At 39.8% G+C, this 23,017-nt stretch overlaps 1 protein-coding gene across 1 annotated transcript in view; it reads left to right on the top strand.

The window, feature by feature from the left end:
• LOC136876904 (26S proteasome non-ATPase regulatory subunit 2) overlaps window positions 1-23,017 on the top strand; it is a 165,786-nt gene that overhangs the window by 14,792 nt on the left and 127,977 nt on the right. The window contains exon 2 of the mRNA XM_067150658.2: window positions 15,918-15,974. Within this exon, the coding sequence (XP_067006759.2) occupies window positions 15,918-15,974 (57 nt within the window). The remainder of the gene's footprint in view (window positions 1-15,917; window positions 15,975-23,017) is intronic.

Raw genomic sequence — 23,017 nt, 5'->3', positions numbered from 1 at the left:
GGGCTTCATTCATTCCGTTCCTGACCCGGTCACTGACTGGAAAACAGGTTGTAGGTTATCATTATAATTCAAAGACCACGTTAAGTCTTGTTGCATTATTATTATTATTATTATTATTATTATTATTATTATTATTATTATTAGTAGTAGTAGTAGTAGTAGTATACACAAAAGCCCCTTTTCGCGACAGCCCTCGTAGGCCTTGGCCTACCAAGTGACCTCTGCCCAGCTGGAAGGCCAGTAGATTACGAGGCGACATGTGTTCAGCACGAATCCTCTCGACCGTTATTCTTGGCTTTCTAGACCCGGTCTCTACCTCAACGTGATCACGAAACCTGAGATACAGGTAAAAATCCCTGACCTGGCCGGAATCGATCCCGGGGCCTCCCTAGACTGCGGAGGCGGCTATTATTACGCACAATGTTTGGTAAAATATTTGTTGTAAAATCATACTCTAAGCACTCGCTTTTTCTTTTCTGTTTTATGCCCTAAACCAGGGGTATTAATCATTTACAATTTAAAAAACCTAACCCGGCCGAGAATCGATCACGGGACCGCCGGGTGACAGGCCCACGCGTTGCCCCCTACACAGCGGAGCTGAACTCTTTGATGTTAATATTGGCGAGTATGTAAACGTATACTGTCAGATTATTATTACCACTACAATTATCGTCATCATTATCATCATCGTCGCCAAAATAGACCTACAACATTAACACTAACGATGATAAAAATCCCGAAACAATATGTAATGTTTTCTGTATTAATCTTGTATTCATCGTATCACGTGTTACCAAGGGAGGAACGTGGAACTATAATTCCAAGCAGTTCCGACAACAGTTGACAGATGGCGTTACTGCATCAGTTGAGTCGACACTGGAGTCGAGAGTGTCGGTTCCAGAGGTAGCAGTCTCGACTCTTCGCGACTCCGTTCGCAGCCCATCCCTGCCTACAACATTAAAACTAACGATGGTAAAATCCCGAAACAATATTTAATGTTTGCTGACTAATAATCATATTGTATTCATCGTATCACGAGTTACCAAGGGAAGAACGTGGAACTATAATTCCAAGCAGTTCCGACAACAGTTGATAGATGGCGATACTGCATCAGTGGAGTCGACACCGGAGTTGAGAGTGTCGGTTCCAGAGGTAGCAGTCTCGACTCTTCGCGACTCCGTTCGCAGCCCATCCCTAGCCTGCCTGGCCATCAAATGATGTAGATGTTGATTCCCATAGGGAACCTAAAATATTTTTCCCGAATGAGTAAATTTATAATACCAATATAATGGTCCGTTATTGGACATTATAAATTTTCCAGCTAACTCATTCTTGGTTGCCTGCGTTTCACCCTCGTGTGCTAAGTTAGGCTCGTCAGTTGGGACTTAGCACACCACCCAAGACGCAAGGCTAGTGCATACCGTGGAGGCCACTGCATAGGCTATTTGAAGCCACCAGCAGTGCCAATGCACTATGAGAGCTATGTCTCATTTCCAAAAATAGATGCCTGCCTGGCCATCAAATGATGTAGATGTTGATTCCCATAGGGAACCTAAAATATTTTTCCCGAATGAGTAAATTTATAATACCAATATAATGGTCCGTTATTGGACATTATAAATTTTCCAGCTAACTCATTCTTGGTTGCCTGCGTTTCGCCCTCGTGTGCTAAGTTAGGCTCGTCAGTTGGGACTTAGCACACCACCCAAGACGCAAGGCTAGTGCATACCGTGGAGGTTGCTGCTGCTGAGGTTATTTCATTCCTGTCCTTTGACAGGCGGGCCGTCAGCTAAACTAGTAGCTCTTTGGCCTTTGATTGTTGGTTTATTGATACTTGGTTTTAAACGTGAATTGTATGTGTTGTACATACATCATTATTTATTGTTGATTTGGCGCAGAGATCGCCGGACCACCAAGGGGAAACCAACCCACGGAGAGGACCCGCACCACACCCCCCCATAGTCTTCCCCCGCTAGACCCTGTTTATTGAATTCTTTCTTTGTACATTTATATTTACATATATTTACATTTTTAATTGTTTCCTTGAATTTCTTCTTTGGTTAGAGTCTTTTAGTCCTTCTTATTGATCGTATTCACCACATTTGTATCGATTTACAATAATTACATATCAAGCACAAGATTATATATTTTACACATTTTTAAAGGTAAATTTGATGTTTCGTGGAGCCTCTTGCTTGGCTATAGTTTTTAGGTCCATTTGTTTTGTATTTATAACACACATGTTAGGTAATACAATCCACTTTTGAAATTCACAAGTTACATTATTTAGTATTTGTTTATACAGTGGTTTATACTACTTATTACGTCTCATGTGGGGTATGGTCTGTCTTGTCTTGGTGTTATTTGTTTGTTTGTAAACATCTGTGGTAGTACTACTAGTCACATGTTTGTTTGGAATGTCATTCATCGTCGTAGTGGTCACTGTGTTAGTGGGTCAGTCAGTGTTGTCAACAATGCGGTAGTAGTAACTATGTGTTCATTGATGGTTTGGTCTCGTCTTGTGGCGGTTTATATTTTGAGTTCTTATCTTTGCATAGGATGAAAATAAAATATTTTTGCAGATTAATAGTAATAATATGATAACAGTAATTTAATAATGATGAAGATAATTATGTTAACCAAATGTTTATGTTGTCTGTTTGAGTAATATTATTGCTATTCAAGGAAGTAGTGATAATTTTAATAGCCATAATGTGATAATAATAATAATAATATTTTGAAAAGTGAAAAAAATAGTAATAATCTTTTAGTAGTAATATTGGTGATTGTGATATTATTCATTTTCACGTATACAATTTGATACACTCATATGGTAATTTCACTGAAATTTTTCACTAGCTTTGAGAATTACTAGGGAATTCACTTCACTTCACTTTCACTTGTTATCTGTGACAGCACTTGTGGTGCCTAAGTCGGCCGGTACACTATTCAGGTGATGTGTCACCGTGGTCAGGAGCATCCTTTCTATTATTATATGTGATTGTTGAGACTTTGTGGCGGTGACAGTGGGAAGGTGGTGGAAGTTAGGTAATGGGAGGTGGGAAAATATGGGAATTTTCTGGAGTGCGGTTATCGTTTAGAATTGCGGTGGCTAGAGGTGAAAGTGGTAGGGCTTCTTTAATTATAGGGTTGTTATGGAGTGTGCCTCTTGTCAAGTATTGGAGGCGTAGTTTATGTAGGTAGGATGTTATTTTTGGGAAGGTATAGTAAGGGGTGAAATTGGCAGAGGGTGTGTCTGATGGTAGATGGTGAGCTATACGTATGGCGTGTCGGTCGAGTCGGTTAAGTTTTACGTATTCAGTTGGGTGGGCAGTAATCCATGTCAAGGAGGCGTATGTTATTAATGGTCGGATGAAAGTCTTATAAACGTTAATTATTTGGGTGGGTTTGAGTCCCCATGTGAAACCTGTTAGGGATCTGAGTGCTCGGAAACAGTTTATAGCTTTCCTGTAGATGTCATCCAGGTGATGGTTCCATTGCAGGTTATTTTGAAGTTTAATTCCTAGGTACGTTAGTCTGTTAGTTTCAACAAAGGGTGTATTGTACATTGTTATGTGGACTTTGTGGCGTGCAGGGCAGAGACGGGATTTATTTCGGAAAACTATGAATTGGGTTTTGGTGGGGTTGATGGAGATGTGCCAGTGGTTTAGCCAGTTTTCGAGGGTATTGAAGTATTTCTGTAGCCTGTTGTTGAGGGTTGTGAAGGTAGGGCTGAAGGCTAGAATGGCAAGGTCATCAGCATATTGGTAGAGTCGTAATGGTGGCGCTGGGTGCGGGACGTCGTATGTGTATAGTATATAAAGGAAAGGAGAGAGTGGGGAGCCTTGAGCAAGACCTGAGGTTATGGGGAAGGTATACGAGTGGGTTCCGTTTATGTTAATTGCGGCTTTCCTAGTTTTGAGATAATTAAATATTAGTCTTATGATGGTGGTGGGGAGAGGGAGGTGGCTAATTTTGAATATAAGTCCTTCGTGCCAGACAGAGTCGAAGGCTTTGTTAACATCAAGGCATATTAGGGCGGCTGGTTTACGGGTCTTTATATAGGTGTTTACTGAGGATGTGATGTGGAAGAGGTGGTCTTGGGTGGAAAAATGTGGTCGGAAGCCGGCTTGGGAGGTTGGGAGGAGGTTGAGAGAATGTAGATATCTCGACATTCTTTTATATAATATTCCTTCAAAAATTTTACTGAGTACTGTGAGGAGTGATATTGGTCTATAGGAGTGAATGTCGGACGGAAGCTTGTTAGGTTTCGGGAATAATAATATGATAGATTTACCCCAGTGTTCAGGAAAAACACCGGTATATAGCATAGTGTTATAGATCGAGCAGAGTATGTTAATTAGAATAAGTGGGGCTTCTTTAATGTGGCGATAGGAGATATTATCTGGGCCGGGAGCGGTGTTACGTTTGTGACGTAGGAAGTTTTGTATTTCTTGAGGTGTGATTGGAGCGTTGAGTGGATGGTTATAGTCTATTTCTCGAAAATGATTGAAGGAGGGTTGGAGATGAGTGTGATCTGGGTTATTATACTGTATTATTGTAGGTTCTTCTGGATGTCTGTATTGTGGTATTAGTGGGGGAGAAAAGACTTGAGAATAATGGACGGCAAAAACGTCTGCTTTTTCTTTATCTGTAGTAGGAGGGTTGGGAGCGACATGTATAGGGTAGGTAGGTCGTGGTTTATGTGTTTTAGTTAGTCTTCGAAATGTAGTCCAGAATTTGTTGGCGTCGTGCATATCAGATAGTTCTGAACATGCAGTAGTCCATAGTTTTTGTTTCATTGCTTTGATGTACGAACGTGCATGTCTTAGTGTTCTTCTGTGTTCTCGTAAAGTCGTATTGTCGCGAGTACGTAAGTAGGAGTTGTACAGTTCGTGGGCTAGTTTTAATAATGATAGTGCTTTGGGGGGGATTGGGGGTTTGGTAGGATGGTAGGAATGTCTCGGAATGTGTTTTTGGTCAGCTGTTATTATTACTTGCTCTACTAGACTGATTAGTGCGTGTAGGTTCGGGATTGAGGTAGGTGGGGGGGAATGCTGGAGCAGTTCTGTTATTGTTTGGCGGTATTGTTGCCAGTCGGTTTGAAAATAACGTCTGGTAGGAGGAGGGCGGGAATATTGGTTACGTAATGTATAGGATATGTTTGGGATGGTAATGATCGCTGGTGCGTGGTCTGAATCTATACATAGTCCTTTTTCTATTACTGGGTTAGTGGAGAGTGAGGGTGATAGGATAAGCATGTCGGGAGTGGAGTTGGAAATAGGATGGGTGTGGAAGGGGAAGGGAATCTGTACTCCCCGGATTTGCGAGATTACTGTATTAAAGTCATTAGATTGTGTTACATTATAAGAATTAATATTAATGTCGGCTATAAATATGTAGTTATGAAAAGTTGAGTCTATGTATTTAATGAAATCTACTGGTGGAGGTGATCTGGGTGTGAGGTACATTGTTACTATTGCTATAGTTGTATTGTTTGGAAAATATGTTTCTATTATTAGGTATTCTGTAAAGTTATTCGCAAAATTATAAGAGAAAGATTTAGTTGTTATATGTTTTCTGATTCCTATGGCTACTCCTCCACGAGCTTGTCCTGGTCTGTCTGCTCTGTGGAGATGGAATAGCTTAAAGTGTGGACTTTGTTTTGGAGTTAGGAATGTTTCATTTAAGATGAAAATATCCGGGTCGTACAGCGAGAGGGAATTGTCCAGTAGAGCACGGCTGGTGTTCAGAGAGCCGATATTAGTATAGTATACTTTGACCATTAATTAATTATTGGTACAGCGTTCAAGGGAAAAAATGCATAGTGCATCTTATTCCCGGTGTACGCTATATCCACGTGAGTGTTAAACACCAGTCGCGCTGCTAGCTGGACTTGGGATAGGATATGGGGGCGGTTAAAGGGAAGGACGTTCTGTAACACCATACTTATGAATCGTATGATGTTCTCAGTACTGGGGGTGGGGAGGTTGGATGAGGGGGCGGGGGTGGGGAGATCTTGGGAGATAACTGGAACTACTGATTCTGGTTGGGTTGGGTCTGGAGCTGGGCGGTTACACTTGTAGGAGAAAGTTGGGTGGGGGAGGTTACAATTTACACATTTCGGAGATGATTAATTACTACAATTTTGAGTGGGATGCTCCTGTCCACAAATAGCACATACCTCGGGGTGCACGCAAGGGGTGCCTGGTGCGTGGTCGTACCTCTGGCAACGATCACACCTGATCTTCTGGGGCGGTGAGGATCTTGAGGGTTCCACTCGATGCCTGCAACGGTAGATGACGGCGCCGTCCCGCAGTAAGCCATCCAGCGTGTTGATGTCCCTGGATAGTATCCGGATCAGGGAGGTAGGGCCTTGGTTGTTTCGGATCCTGATGACCTTGTAGATCTGATGACCCTCTTGCTGCAGCTGGGCGGCGATCTCATCCTCCGTCCAGTCCCGTTCCACTTGGTAGGCCACCACTGATAGGATAGGTGAGGGGCGAGAGGGAGGCGCTCGCCTGGTTGGAGCCTGTTGAGTGATGTTAGCTGCCCTCGCGTGCTTTCCGAATTGATGCACTCCAATGGCTGTAGTCAGATGATGGTAAAACGGCTTCGATGTTTTAATATTGAAATAGCCGTCCCGTGTTCTCTGTATTTCCATATCGTAGCTGGCATGGTTTGGGGTGAACCTTGTGATGATTTTGTATAAGGCTCGTGTGTTGGCCTTATCTAGGTCGATATGCATTAGCTTGACGACGTAGAAGTTTGGTGGTGGCATGGGCACCGAGGTCACAACACTTCGTTGCCTGATGGAGGGTGCCAGCACAGGGTTCTTAGCCGCTTGGGCGTAGCTCCTTACGTTGGTCGGCATGAAGTCCAGGGTTCGCTGCGGCGATCTCTGAGGCATCTGGAAAGGCGCTATGATGTTGGCTTCTTCTTCTTCTATTTCCAATCTTAGTGGTCGGACGCCGGAGCCTGGAGAGCCCAGTGGGGTCAGGTTTTGTACCACTGAGCTCGGCAAAGTGTAGGTTGAACCTGATGTCAGCGTCTCTGAGTTGTATGATGAATTTAAGTTGCACCGTCTTTTCCTTTCTGATGTTGGTGAGGGCGATGATGTATTTTCCCTGCGACGTGCCATTTTCGTCGTTTCCGATTCCATTTCTTCTGAGCCGTTAGGCGATAACGGTGGTGGTGAATTACTCATTGTTGCCACCTGGTTTGAATTTGAATTCGAGAATTTAACGTTATGTACTTCTTCTTCTACTTCTTCCACCTGCTGGTTGAGACTTGAATTACTTGATCTTCTTGGAGTTGATTGCAGCGACATCAAATACTTTAATACACCAATACCGGACAGCTCTACCTCAACAGCATTGAGTGGAGTGCGAACAGCGACGGTGGTGACATCTAGCGTGTTGGTGTGAACTGCATACTTGTCTATGCTACAGTCAAGACCAACGGGAGAGGAATACACTACACTCATTGGAAATATTTTTGTTAAAATAATTGAATAATAATAATAATAATAATAATAATGAAATTTTAATATATGAAATGCCTCCTTCATAAACCTCCAAACGAGCATTATGTTAGCCGTGCCTTTCGCTGTCTTAAAAATAATAAAGCAGAATTTGTTTGAGGATCCACCCAGCCTCTGGGGGAAATATTTAACAACTACTCTCTCTTCTTTTTAGCCTTTTCTCAACTACCTAGCGCAGAATTTTGTAACGACTTAGCCTAGTTTTCCGGCCGGATGCCTTTCCTAACAGCAATCATATGTGGAGGGATATATACCGTACTCACTATCGCGTGTTTTTGTGGTTGTTTTCTGTATGATGTGTTGTATATACTTGAAGATACGTATGAATACGAACACAAATCCGTAGGCCTCGATCTACAGGAATTAACAGACGTGATTAAAATCTCCGACTCAGCCGGGAATTGTACCAGCGCCCTCTGAACCGAAGGCCAGTATGCTGACCATTCCGTGGTGATGATTATTTTAAGAGGAAGTACAACTGGCCAGCCATACTCTATTAACACTAATCAGAAGGGAAATGGAAGAGGTCCAACACAGGATTCCTGCGGGACTATATTCCGGCACCTTGGCGTCTCCGTAAAAGTACTTAGTGGGACGTAAAAAATATATGCCTCCTTCATAAACCTCCAAACGAGCATTATGTTAGCCGTGCCTTTCGCTGTCTTAAAAATAATAAAGCAGAATTTGTTTGAGGATCCACCCAGCCTCTGGGGGAAATATTTAACAACTACTCTCTCTTCTTTTTAGCCTTTTCTCAACTACCTAGCGCAGAATTTTGTAACGACTTAGCCTAGTTTTCCGGCCGGATGCCTTTCCTAACAGCAATCATATGTGGAGGGATATATACCGTACTCACTATCGCGTGTTTTTGTGGTTGTTTTCTGTATGATGTGTTGTATATACTTGAAGATACGTATGAATACGAACACAAATCCGTAGGCCTCGATCTACAGGAATTAACAGACGTGATTAAAATCTCCGACTCAGCCGGGAATTGTACCAGCGCCCTCTGAACCGAAGGCCAGTATGCTGACCATTCCGTGGTGATGATTATTTTAAGAGGAAGTACAACTGGCCAGCCATACTCTATTAACACTAATCAGAAGGGAAATGGAAGAGGTCCAACACAGGATTCCTGCGGGACTATATTCCGGCACCTTGGCGTCTCCGTAAAAGTACTTAGTGGGACGTAAAAAATATATTATTATTTTCTTACAGTAAAAAAAGGTGACTGGATTCGAAACTCACATCCTTCAATTTTCAATTTCAAGACTACCACGATAACCATTACGCTACAGGCCCACAAGTTTCCCATTGTGAAATTTATGGTAATGTTTAACAATGTGGACCCTCAAGTTTGAGTATGCCAGAGTTCCATATTTGTTAATATTATTGGTTTCAGGTCCCACTAACATTTCAGTAGAGTATTTGATTGATTTTCTTAATATAAGGAGCATAGAATGTAACCTCAACACAGATGCGAGGTCATTACTTTTTTCAATACTTGCGGTCCTTATCAGTTCCCATCCACATTATCTTGCTGGGTAATTTGTTCAGCGCATAACACTTTTCTTGGAATATAACTGCAATGTAAGATTATTTAGTGACAAACACTGATACATTATAAACAACACGGCAGTGCGCCAAGAATCATACAGATAGCAATATGTCATTGAAGAGTTGGTCACACCAAGCTGTGTAGGTAGCAGCACTGTTGACTTTCTCGCTGAAAACAGCAAGCTGTCCCGTATTGTCATATTAAAGTATTTGGCGACATCTAGCGGTACCGACAGGAAGTACCCGTGGAGGCCACTGCATAGGCTATTTGAAGCCACCAGCAGTGCCAATGCACTATCAGAGCTATGTCTCATTTCCAAAAATAGATGCCTGCCTGGCCATCAAATGATGTAGATGTTGATTCCCATAGGGAACCTAAAATATTTTTCCCGAATGAGTAAATTTATAATACCAATATAATGGTCCATTATTGGACATTATAAATTTTCCAGCTAACTCATTCTTGGTTGCCTGCGTTTCGCCCTCGTGTGCTAAGTTAGGCTCGTCAGTTGGGACTTAGCACGGACCATTATATTGGTATTATAAATTTACTCATTCGGGAAAAATATTTTAGGTTCCCTATGGGAATCAACATCTACATCATATTTTGATGTAAGCGCGCTGCTCAACACGGGTTACTTCCATCTCGCACGACACTCACCAACCGACTGATTTCACAGCCCTCGCTGCGCTACTACCAGCTATCAAAAAGCCATCTGTTGTTCTGCATACACACTATACCTGCAGAACTTCCACATGACACATATACGTTTGTGATCCGTTCACATATCTACAAGGAAAAAAAATAGTTGCTATGACTTTTGCCCCAATCCTTGTATTTACAGTATATACTGTAGGCCAATGTCTGAGACACATAATGACTCTTAACTCAGATCAGGTTCAAAATTTGTCCAGTAGGAGGCATTTGTCATGTTGATTAGTTTAACTTCAGTTGTAAGGTAAAGAGATTCAATTCTTAAAAAATAATTTATTAAATAGATCACCTATTCAATACTTGTGCTAATTATATTAACAGTTAATTTAAAATACTAGGACATGTTTTGCTTTACAAATAAAAAGTATTTATATGATCCACCTTTTCAGTACAAAACAACCATCTATATTAGATGGGATGATATCTATACATATTTCAGCCTAATTTAAAGGCCATCCTCAGTAGAAGCTCAATATTACATTTTTTTACAAACAAATTTAAAAACACTGATGAAGTGTGTGGAATTAAAATACAATGATCATGATTGACAAAGTAAAAACATGTTGAGGTAAAAAAATCCTCTCGTCTGAAAAACTGTTTCATTGACATAAAACTTGCTAATTCTTTAAAAAAAGTAAAAACCCTGTGTTGCGCAGCATAGTGAGACCGTCAATAAAGGGAATAATAAGTGTGCATCATCTGTAATGGGGAAATAGAGAATGAACGGATGAAACAAAAAACAAAATTATTTCGTGAAAAGAAAACGCTCACTCAACTTACTTGTTAAAAGGCTGTCATTTCAAATGGTACGACCTTGTCGGTTTCATGTCACATTGACACTAAGCTTGTGTGTGGCTTACAGCATGTCAGAGGGAAGGAGGAGGGATAAGATACGGGAGGGGGATATAGATGGTTGTTTTGTATTGAAAAGGAGGATCATATAAATACTTTATATTTGTAAAGTGATAACCGTCAATACAGTATGAAATTTATAACATGCAAAGGACAGGTTTTGGCCTTAAATTTTGGCCATCTTCAGTTATAATCAAAATTGATATAAACATTTAAAAAAAGTGAAACATCATTTACAAAGATACACTATTAAAAACTACATAGTAAAAACCACAATATTAATGTTACAATAAAATGAGTGTCCACTTTTTTGAAGTTGCTCGATGAAATAAATGATTTCTTAAGAATTGAATCTCTTTACCTTACAACTGATCTTAAACTAATCAACATGACAAAGGCCTATTGGACAAATTTCGAACCTGATCTGCTTTAAGAGTCACTATATGTCTCAGACATTGGCCTACAGTGCATACTGTAAATAATATGTTTGAGGTACCTTGATATATACTGTGTGAGTATGTTCTGGTAATTTCTTCATTGAAAACAGTTGTAAGGTCGTTGGTACATAGATATGCAGACAGCACATGTAGGAGGGAGGTAAACATAACATGACTTAAGTATCCAATTCTGCTACTGACCACATTCGAATTGTGACATTGCTGAAAAAAAAAAAAAAAGAAAAGAAAAAGAAAAGGTGGTAACAAGTGGATGTCACCACTTGTGTTGCAGCGAGTCAAAGTGATGTCTCCAAAGTTTGAAAAAGCTCTGGGAGAGACAAATGATTGCTGGTCGACAACAGATGGGATACTCACACAAAAATCTTACAGGGGGATCAATATTTGTTGTGTCAGTACAGCACAGGTCCATTACTAATGCCACCTCATTCCACCAGATAACCTAACTTCCAACGTGCTCTGTGAGAGAGAGTTTGTAGTATTCCTAGGTGATTCTAAAAGTTGTACAAGAAAATTAAATAACGGTCTGCCACAGGGATCAGTATTGGTCCCAGTTCTTTTCAACCTCTACATCCATGACTTACCATCAACCACAGCTACTAAGTTCATCTATGCAGACGACATTGCACTGGTAGCTAAAAGCAGAAATTTTGGGGATGGAGAAGGCATTCTTTCAGCAGATTTGGACAAAATGGCAACATTCTTCAAGCCTTGGCGATTGATCCCAAGTGTCTCTAAGACTGAAGTTTCATGTTTCCATCTCAGTAACTGACTCGCAAACTACAAGCCATCTGTTTTATTCCTTGGTGAAAACCTAAAGTACAATCCATTCCCGAAATATCTAGCAGTCACCCTGGACAGAACTCTGAGCTACAAAGAACATCTCACCAAGCTCTCTCACAAAATTGCTACAAGGAATAACATCCTGCACAAGCTTTGTGGCAGTTCCTGGGGAGCCTCGGCTGACTGCTTACGATTAACGGGTATCAGTCTTGTCTACTCTACAGCAGAATACTGTGCCCTGGTATGGCTGGAAAGTGCACATGTGCATGAAGTGGATACTAAGCTAAATGATACCATGCGCTGCATAACTGGTACTGTAAAGTCAACACCTTGCCACGATTACCCATACTTAGTCATATTCCACCACCCCACCTGAGGAGAAAGGAAGCTCTGCTGAGAGAAGCAAAGAAGATGTCCATTACCATTTCATCAGGAATTTCGTTACCCATCGCTACAATGACTTTGATCTAGGAGACCAACAAGTACTGGCCAGCCAACTCCTTTAAGGGATAATTTTAATCTAAACCAGAGCTGGCGGGATGAGTGGTCAAATTCAACATCTGGAAGTAATGCTCATGAGCTAAATCCAACTTGGAAAATGAAGGGATTCGACCTCCCAAGAAAACTATGGTGTCACCTCAACAGACTGAGAACTGGGCATGGACGCTGCAATTTCTTACGCCATAAGTGGGGTGGGATGGATTCTCCAACGTGTGAATGCAGTGAAGAGGAGCAGACCATGGACCATGTCATCCTGTGCTGCCCTCTTCATGCCTACTCCGGGAGCCCCAGCGACCTGTTTCATCTTTCAGAAAGTGCTATAGTGTGGCTGAAAAACTTAAATCTGGACTTACAGTATGAATTTGTTGTTATAATCACCATGTGATTAAATAAATAAATAAATAAATAAATAAATAAATAAATAAATAAATAAATAAATAAATAAATAAATAAATAAATAAATAAATAAATAAATAAATCCACGAGGATCTCTGAAGAGCCACCAGAGTAAATTTATCAGATCTGACAGTGCAAAATCAGCTGTGTGACAAGACAACTGATATTAAGGAGTCTTGCGGCAGTTGCTCCTCTTCAAGCATGGCATAGGGCAGGCCATCACAGATGTTTTTTAATCTAGGAGCCAGTACTCAAACCAAGGAGGCAGGTAATTTTTCTAGTACTCACATCGTTAACCTACTGGCGTCTAGCCGTCTGAAAAATAAAACATGGTAGTAATAGCAATAGGCGCTAGGTATTTTGATTTATAGTTTTATACACTACAAGAAATTACCACAAAATGTGAAGACAGCAAGACACTGAACTAAATAATACATGCCACCTGTACACAAATTAATGAAACGAGCCAGTTGTTGCATACTGATATTTTAATAGTAATAATAATGTTATTGGCTTTATGTCCCAATAACTACTTTTTGGTTTTCGGAGACGCCGAGGTGCCGGAAGTTTGTCCCGCAGAAGTTCTTTTATGTGCCAGTAAATCTACCGACACGAGGCTGGCGTATTTGAGTCCCTTCAAATACCACCGGACTGAGCCAGGATCAAACCTGCCAAGTTGGGGTCAGAAGGCCAGTGCCTCAACCGTCCAAGCCACTCAGCCCGGCACTGATATTTTAATATTGTTCTAAGAAAGTTGTAAATTGTAAATAACAAAGTGAATATTGTTGTCAACAATACCAAATCTTACAATTCCTTTGTATATATTAGTCTGACATGTTAAGGGATTAATAATTTAAAGCTTAAACATATCTATCACCTATTTAAAAATACATGAAACAAGGAACAACCGTTATTGTGCCTAGGACCTTCGTATGCTGTCAACATTCAGAAATAAATTCCACGAGAGTACATTCTATGTCACTTTACAGTAACACTATTAAAATAATTGTTTTAATAGCAAAAGATATTCTATTTTGATAGTAAAGGAGAATCACAGGATATTATTCATGTCATTTACATGAGAGGTATATTTGAGTTATTTCTATGTCGGTAATACTTTCTTTACATGAGGTTTTCTTACTGTTCAAACATTCGTACTCAACATTAATTTTTCTTCTATTGCTTATATAATGCAGCCTTGATTATTATTTAAAATAGTAATAACATTAATATCAAATCTCATTGCCTTGTTCAACTGAGTTCGATAAATCGTATGGAGTGCAAAGGGGTTGTGTATTATTACACACGCTTTGCAATAGTTCAGCGACTGCAAACCGAGGATTGAATATATAAAGGGCGGGGGAGACCATCTTCAGGTTGAAAAAGAAGGTGCCATAAGAAAGAATTTTAGGCGCCCAGGATTTGTCATGCCCTGCCATAGGGTAGCTTGATAGTTTGTGTGAGGTGGGCAACAACTCATCACTCATGGCATCAGGAACAGTGGACAGTCTAGGAGCCAGCAGTCAAACCAAGGAGGCAGGTAATTTTTCTAGTACTCGCATCGTTAACCTACTGGCATCTAGCCTTCTGAAAAATAAAACATGGTAGTAATAGCAATAGACCCTAGGTATTGTGATTTTATAGTTTTATATACAGTCAAACAGTTTGAAAATCATGCTAGGCTATAACTGCTCAACGAAAGTAAACAGTCCTAGGATTGATCAGTTGCCACGCACTTCCTCCCTGTTGAGCTATCCTTCACAGTCGTCTTCATTGCCTCATGATTGTTCGCTCTATGCTGATGAAATCACAATGAGCTTGCACCCATACAACAGAAGCGATACAGTCTGAAGATGATCTGATGAGAGATGGAATGATTCCTTCATCCTGGAGCACCATCAAAGGCTTGGTCATGTTAAGGCGTGGAGTCATGTTTGGTTGATTTACACCTCTAATTCCTATCATGGGTAGTATGACTGGTCTGATATACAGAGATAACATCCTCCAGCTTGCACTTACATGATTTTCTGCCACTGTGGGTGAGGGCTTTACATTAGTGGATAATGCTCATCCCCATCGAGCGAGAGTGCTCAATCTGTTCCTTGAGATACATGGCATAGGCCTACAGCGAATGGTATGCCCAGCATATTCTATGGATATGAACTGTTTGGAACAAGCGTGGCAGGAACTGAAGAGAGCAATTGCCCACTGTCCTAATCCTCCTGTTAACATTCACAGTTGACTGAAGGTGTCATCCAAGAATCGGATAATCTGTTCCAAAACAAGTGGATTCTTTGGTACTGACTATGCCTTGCGGTATTCAAATATGCCTCAGAGCCCAAGATGACTACAAACAGTATGGTTGTACCACACAACAAACAATAATATAGTGTTCAAAATCCCACATTACCAACTTTGTGCTTTTGTTGTGTTTCTGTTGCTTTTGTGTAGTTGACTGCATGATTTTTCATGTCATAATGTATAATGTAGTCCATGAAAATAAAAATCCACAGCCTGTTTCCAGTCATTCGACCGGGTCAGGAATGGAATGAATGAATGAAGCCCCCATCTAACGGTGAGGATAGGAATTGTGCCGGCTGCCGAAGCCTCTCGCACTCCTCTGGGGCAATGATTAATGAATGACAGATGAAATAATATTGGAGAGTGTTGCTGGAATAAATTATGACAGGGAAAACCGGAGTACCCGGAGAAAAACCTGTCCCACCTCTGCTTTGTCCAGCATGAATCTCACATGGAGTGACCGAGATTTGAACCACGGAACCCAGCGGTGAGAGACCGGCGCACTGCCTCCTGAGTCACGGAGGCTCATTGTACATCCATACACATAGAAATATATAAATTGCACTAAACTGGAATATGCAAACTGTTTTTAATGCACTGTATTTTGCATTTGAAGCAGGATGCAGTAACCTACAACCTAGTCCGAAAGTTCTGAATATTGTTTTAAACACTTAATGCCTATATTCTGTTTTGTTCATTACTCCATTAAGTTTAGAAGAACATCTTTATGACTAGTGAATTACCTTCAAATCCCATTGAAGTGCATTAATTGTAATTCTATTTCAGTCTGAAAAATGTATTATTTCTTTTTCAGTCTGAGGAAGACAAGCGTCTCCAAGAAGAACTTAATATGCTGATGGAGAAATTAACTGTAAGTAAAGAGGTGCTGTAATAATCATGGCTAGGATTTCTCTTCTTACTGTTTTTCATTGCATTCTCACTCTTGTGAAGTTGAATTGAACTTGTGTCTCTTAAAAACTCAATCCATTAAGAAAACCATTGGTTGGTTCAAAAAATTAGGATCAATTTTAAGAGGTAAATCTGAGTGTTCCCGATACAGTCATACAGTTTGAAAATCATGATAGGCTATAACTGCTCAACAAAAGTAAACAGTCCTAGAATTGGTCAGTTGTCACGCACTTCCTCCATGTTGAGCTGTTCTTCACAGTCGTCTTCATTGCCGCATGATTGTCTGCTCCTATTTCATTTACTATGTATTTGATGAAACTGTATCTTCATCCTTCAATGAAACCTTCTGCTACTGTCTGTATAAATTCTGAATGGTGCATTGCATGCCCCATAAGGATAAGCGTTGCTTACATACAAAGTATATTAAAGATCTCTGGTTTACCTCCTCAACGATCTTGGAATTAGAAATTTTATCCTTCTATGAGATTTTCATCATCCAGTGGAATCACCATATTTCAAATATTGTGTTGTATAATGTCCAGGTTTCTAAGGCATATAATGTAACAGTCCAGACAGATAGGTATAGCAATCTAATTTGTGTATGGAGACTTAATTTACTGATTCAAAGTAGTGTGTATTTCTGCATGAAATAAATACAGCCTTGGCTTGCACAATGAAGCATTTGACTTCTGTAGCTCATATACCATTCCTTAAAGACATATTGTATGCAATCTTATGAAGGTCAGGTATTTCCACAAAACACTGAAGTACATCTGTTTCTGAATTTCAACTTCTGACCAAGGTAAGTGAATGTTTTTTTCTTATTTCATATTCTGGCCATGGATCTTTAACTGATACTTCAGAGGTGAATGTACAATCACCAGCACTGAATCATTGATTTTCATGCAATACAATATCTCTCCAAACTTGTAGCAATCCATGACATCATTACTTGGAGTGAGATTGATCTTCTTACAAGAATTGACTGGTCATCAACAAATTCTATTACGTTGATCATCTTTCCATTGACTTTTACACCCATCTTAACATCTGCCTCTGCCATCATAAGTTCTCCAAAGGCATTAAAGAGAATTGGTGAGAGTGGACACTCTCGTCCTACACCTTTTCTCATGGATATTGGACTTGTTTGAGTGACACAACTGCAGATTGACCTCTGTAAAGGTCCCAGATGATTGAGATGATCTGTCCATCCATTTCAATGTTGATAAGTAATGGGAACAAATTGTACATGGATACTATGTTAAAAATTAAATATTTGAAAAGGAGGTTCAACCTATTCAATACTTAAAAGAAAGAAATGCAGTAATCACATTCCTATTTAAATGGGACCGGTTTCGACCTTAGTCAAGGTCATCATCAGCCGTAAAAACATGTACAATGTTTATGAATATTGGAGGTCAGTTTCACACTCTGATAGGCACAAAGACACTTAGCAGGAGTACAAGTACTCATTCAATTACTCTGATTTGCGTCGTATATTTTTATATACGTACTTAACTTCCCGCAACTGTGACAAATTCTGGACCTTCAAAACATTCTCCACTCTACTTTGGCGTCCGACCGCAGCGCATGACCTTGAATGTGCCACGCTGATCACCAGGAGCTGGCGGCTTTCTACTACAAATGTATTCGTCTGCGACTTCAAGTTATTTTTGATCTTCGTATATTAGTTGATAGTGTTGTGACTTTGTGCATGACAGAATGTGGTGTCGTGTCTTTGTGCCTATCAGAGTGTGAAACTGACCTCCAATATTCATAAACATTGTACATGTTTTTACGGCTGATGATGACCTTGACTAAGGTCGAAACCGGTCCCATTTAAATAGGAATGTGATTACTGCATTTCTTCTTTTAAGTATTGAATAGGTTGAACCTCCTTTTCAAATATTTAATTTTTAACATCAATAATTTCAATACGGAACAATGAAATTTTTATCTTTAAATACATGGATACTATATCAAATATTTTTTGATAATCAATGAAGCAATGAAACAGATTCATAATCTAGTTATATGAATCATGGAATCATTTAACATAGAAATCTAAGTAGTACCTCTTCCTTAACAACTCAAGAAAGTGTTTGATAGGAATTCCCACTCCTTTTTTTGCCATTAGTACCAGTATAACAAGAATCTATTGATTTTGAATATTCTCATGTACTAATGTAAAGATGTAGCAGAATTCTTGGTGTAGATTTATATGTTCCATCCATTAACTAGTAAAGACTTCTTGATAACTCGTTTAGATGTATGTTGGTTGCAAAAAAATTCATTCTTTGTTTTAAAATATGGGAACCATCTATCATCTTCTAAGGTTTTGGTATATCTTTCAACTATACATTTAATTTGTTGATTATTTTCAGTTCTGGAGGCAGTTGCTTTTTATCCTGGTGCAGCACAATATTGTTTTAATGGCTGGTGTTATTTTAGTAGTCTGACATTTTGTTCTCCAGACACTCTCCATGATTTATTTTGAAGAATGAAGGAAATTACACCCTTCTACTTCGATTCTTCCCCAATCAACAGTATGGTTGGAATGATCTGAAGGTTCCTTCCAGTGATGCCTTATGGCTGTAAAGTTAGGTGAACAGTTCATCATCATGTAGGTATTCTGCCTTATGGCAGGTCTTGTCATGGGATGAACCTCTTCCACTGCTGCCTGTCCGCGCCAAGATTTTCATGTCTGAATATTTATTTCCTTGGATATTGTCCAACATTTGATACTTTTTCCTTCCTCTTCCTCGTTTGCCTTTCACCATTCCTTCTATTCCTTCTTTCAGTAAACAGTCCCTCCTCAAACAATGTCCAATCCAGTTCATTTTTCTCCTTCTAATGATTTGTAACATACTTCGTTCTTCTCCAACTCTTCGTAATACATCCTTATTCCTTACCTGGTCTTCCCATTTCACTCGGTCTATTCTCCTCCATACCCACATCTCTAGTGCCTCCAATCTTCTCTCATCTTTCTTTCTCAATGTCCAAGTCTCTGCGCCATACAGCTCTATGCTCCAAATGTAACACTTAGCAAGTCTTTTCCTCAAATCTTCGTTTAGTGTCCACAAAATAATTTTGATTTTTTCTTAAAGCCTTCTTTTGCTATGGCAATTCTTTTCTTAATTTCTGTTGTGCAATACATATCATCTCTGATCATACTTCCCAAATACTTGAAGTTACTGACTTGCTCTATTTCTTCTCCCCCTATACTAATATGACAACTTCTACCTTTTCCTCCAATTATCATACTTTTGGTCTTCTTCTTATTAATTCTCATTCCATATTCTTCTAGTTTCATGTTGAGTTTATCTAACATTTGTATCATTTCACGTTCGCTTTCTCCCATCACAACCATCATCATCATCATCATTTCCCTTTATCCAGCTGTAGCCGGGTAGGGGCAAATATGGTTCCTCTCCACTTTCTTCGGTTTTTCCACCATTCCTCCTCCAACACTGTGTCCCAGTCCAGGTTTCTTTCTATAATGCTGCGTTGGATGGTATCCTTCCATCTCAATCGTGGTCGTCCACGGCCTCTCCTTCCTTGGATTTGCATTTCCATCACCTTTTTTGGCATTCTTTCGTCGCTCATTCGCTTTATGTGCCCAAACCATCTTAGTCGGCTCTTCTCTGTTCTATCATTCATTTTTTCCACTCCAATTTCTTCCCGGATTTTCTCATTCCTTATTTTGTCTCTTCTACTCTTCTGTATCATATTCCTCAAGAATTTCATTTCGGCTGCCTGTATTCGACTCTCATCCTTCTTTGTCATTGTCCAAGTTTCTGCTCCGTAAGTTGTTATGGGTACGTAATACATCTTGTACATAGTATCCTTTGCTTCCATTGGCACATCTTTGTCCCATAACATGTTTCTTACACTATGATAGAAACAACTTCCAGCTTGAATCCTTTTACCAATCTCAGCATCCAGTCGAGCACTCTCCATTAATTCACTCCCCAGGTATTTAAACGTTTCCACTACTTCCAGGGGCTTGTTTGCAAGTCTAATCTGACCTTTCCCTTCTTTCTCCCCTCTAGTCATAACAAGAGTTTTACTCTTTTCTACACCTATTTTCAATCCACATTCTTCAATCTTCCCATTCACCACATTCAACTGTTCTTGAACCTTCCTGTCGTCTTCTCCCCAAATCACAATATCATCTGCAAATAACATCATGTTCATTTCTTTTCCTCCATATGCTGCTTTTGCTGTTCTCATGATGTCATCCATTACTATTGTAAACAGGATTGGTGATAGAACACTTCCCTGTCTCAGCCCACTAGTTATTTTGAACCAACTTGTCCTGCAACTTGTGTTTGCATGCAACTACAACATTCCTTATTGTAGTGTACTATCGATATACAGGAGATCGATGTGTGTGTTGTAAGATCAGAGAGAAGATGATTGTTGTTTATGCTTTGGATGTAATGGCAACTGTCAATAAAGAGGTTGTTTATTTCGTATAAATCGCTAATTATACAGTACATTGGTGCAGTAGGTAAAATCCATTGGTTAAATCCGTAAACTAAACCTTCAGAAGATATTAAAATGGAAAGAAGCAGCACTAGCCCTATACCAATTCGATGTAAATGGAGATGTTACCAGCCTTGCTTCTAGATGGAAAAAATGGAAACGTTCGGTCGAACTGTATATTGCCGCAAAAGGAATAACAGATTCTGCTAGAAAACAGGCAATTACCTACATTCGGGTGGAGAAGGCTTGCAAGACATATTTTATTCCATCCCTGAACACAACACTATTCCTACAGGTAAAGCCGTGCATGAATATACTTTAGAATAGGGAACATGCATGATCCGGGGTTTTAATTAAAAATATGATAATCTGATACAAAATTGCATGCAGAATTCAAAAATGTGATCAGAATGTACAAATAATAACTCCAAACATGATAAAAATCTACGAAACTGTCACGTCACGCAAGTACGCGATCTCATTGGCCTGACGTCATCGTACAGGTTGACTGAATTAGCAGACGAAATAACACGTAGTGTGCTGTGAGAAGCAGGATACACTTCGCGTATTTCTACTTTACGTTAGTGTCTAGTATGGTTAAATTCGAGGTCTATACATTGGATAATAATCTCAGTGGTATATTTTAGACTTAAAATGAATCCTGCGCAGACAGTGAGGCAGAAAACTTATAAATGGTGTAGAGTTCCGATGTGCTATTGCACATCCCAAACAAATTGTTTATAAACGTTCCAAAGACGCTAAAACTAGGGAGAAATGGATTTTGGCGAGCTGGAGAAATGCTGGTGATATATCGGAAAAGTCTACAGTTTATTTTTTTGAAGATTTTAACGTAAGATGAATTTGTTTGAATTTTCAAATCACTTTTCCATGTCAGCTGTTCTAGTGGTAAAACTTTAAATTTTAATGTATGATGCTTTATTTAAATGCTTCAATTACATCTTGGAATATGAAAGTAATAAACGGTGCATTAAATAATGCTGATTATTAAAGTATTCTCCAAACCTAACCTATGTTTTGGGTGATCCATGTCAAGATAATAAATCAAAGGGGTTATGAACCATTTTGACAGCTCTAATTCTACCAATATATCTTGGCATGGGACAGTTATGTATGTCTTTATTGAAGAGCTTAATTGGTAAAGAAATTTAAGGCTATATCTAAATACCCTATAATGTAACAAAGAATAGGCGTGTACGTCATGAAACGAAACGACGTGAATTTAACAAAAGTATAACTCTACACAAAATCAATGCTTGTCTGTTGGAGTCTTATAAGTTAACAATGCTCAATTATGATAATTATCATAATATTAATGAAATAAATAACATAATTGCATACAGGTGAAAATAGTGATGTAGGTGTTTAAAATATAATCCAACTTAGCCTAAGTTTTAGGTTATACAAGCCAAGTCAATAAACCGAAGGGTAAAAATACCGCGCGAGTTGGCCGTGCGGTTAGGAGCGCGAAGCTGTGAGCTCGCATCCGGGAGATAGTGGGTTTTGAATCCCACTGCCGGCAGCCCTGAAGATGGTTTTCCGTGGTTTCCCATTTTCACACCAGGCAAATGCTGAGGCTGTACCTAAGGCCACGGCCGCTTTGTTCCCATTCCTAGGCCTTTCCTGTCCCATCGTCGCCATAAGACCTATATGTGACGGTGTGACGTAAAGCAAACAACAACAAAATAAAAAAATTAAAGTCACAGCACCCAAAGACATTCCTGTATTGAGCGACTAAAATGTCACCAGGACACTTTTCTTTCCTGATATGCTCAGCTTGTTAAAAGCCAAATGTAATTAATGTTACTGGCTTCACGCCCCGCTAACTACTTCTACGATTTTCGGAGACACCGATGTGCAGGAATTTAGTCCTGCAGGAGTTATTTTACGTGCCAGTAAATCTACCGACACGAGGCTGACGTATTTGAGCACCTTCAACTACCACCGGACTGAACCAGGATCGAACCTGCCAAGTTGGTGTCAGAAGGCCAGCACCTCAACAGTCTGAACCACTCAGCCCGACTTGTGAAAACTAGATGAAGTCATATTTACCTTTATCATGTTTAACTTTTTCCCTCCACAAAGATATTTAATTATCTTTCATGGGCCCCGGAAGTGGGTAGGCCAGTTGTCCCAACCATAAATATATATATTTTTTGGGAATGATAGATTACAGCCCTATAGTACTATGATCTTTCTTTCTTTCTTTCCTTCTTTCTTTCTTTCTTAATCAGCTTATCCTTCAGGGTTGGTTTTCTCTCGGACTCAGCAAGGGATTTCACCTCTACCACTTCCAGGGCAGTGTCCTGGAACGTGAGACTTTGAGTATGGTGATGAAACTGGTGAGGAGGGCCATTACCTCTCCCAGGAGGCCTCACCTGTTATGCTCAACAGGGGCCTTTGGAGGATGGGAGGATCGGAAGGGATAGACAAGGAAGAGGGAAGGAAACGGCCGTGGCCTTAGGTGCCTGGAGGAGAAGTAGGAAAATACGAAAAACC

The sequence above is a fragment of the Anabrus simplex genome, chromosome 7, assembly GCF_040414725.1.
Source record: "Anabrus simplex isolate iqAnaSimp1 chromosome 7, ASM4041472v1, whole genome shotgun sequence".
NCBI lineage: Eukaryota > Metazoa > Arthropoda > Insecta > Orthoptera > Tettigoniidae > Anabrus > Anabrus simplex.
This window is presented reverse-complemented; position numbering and strand designations above follow the sequence as displayed.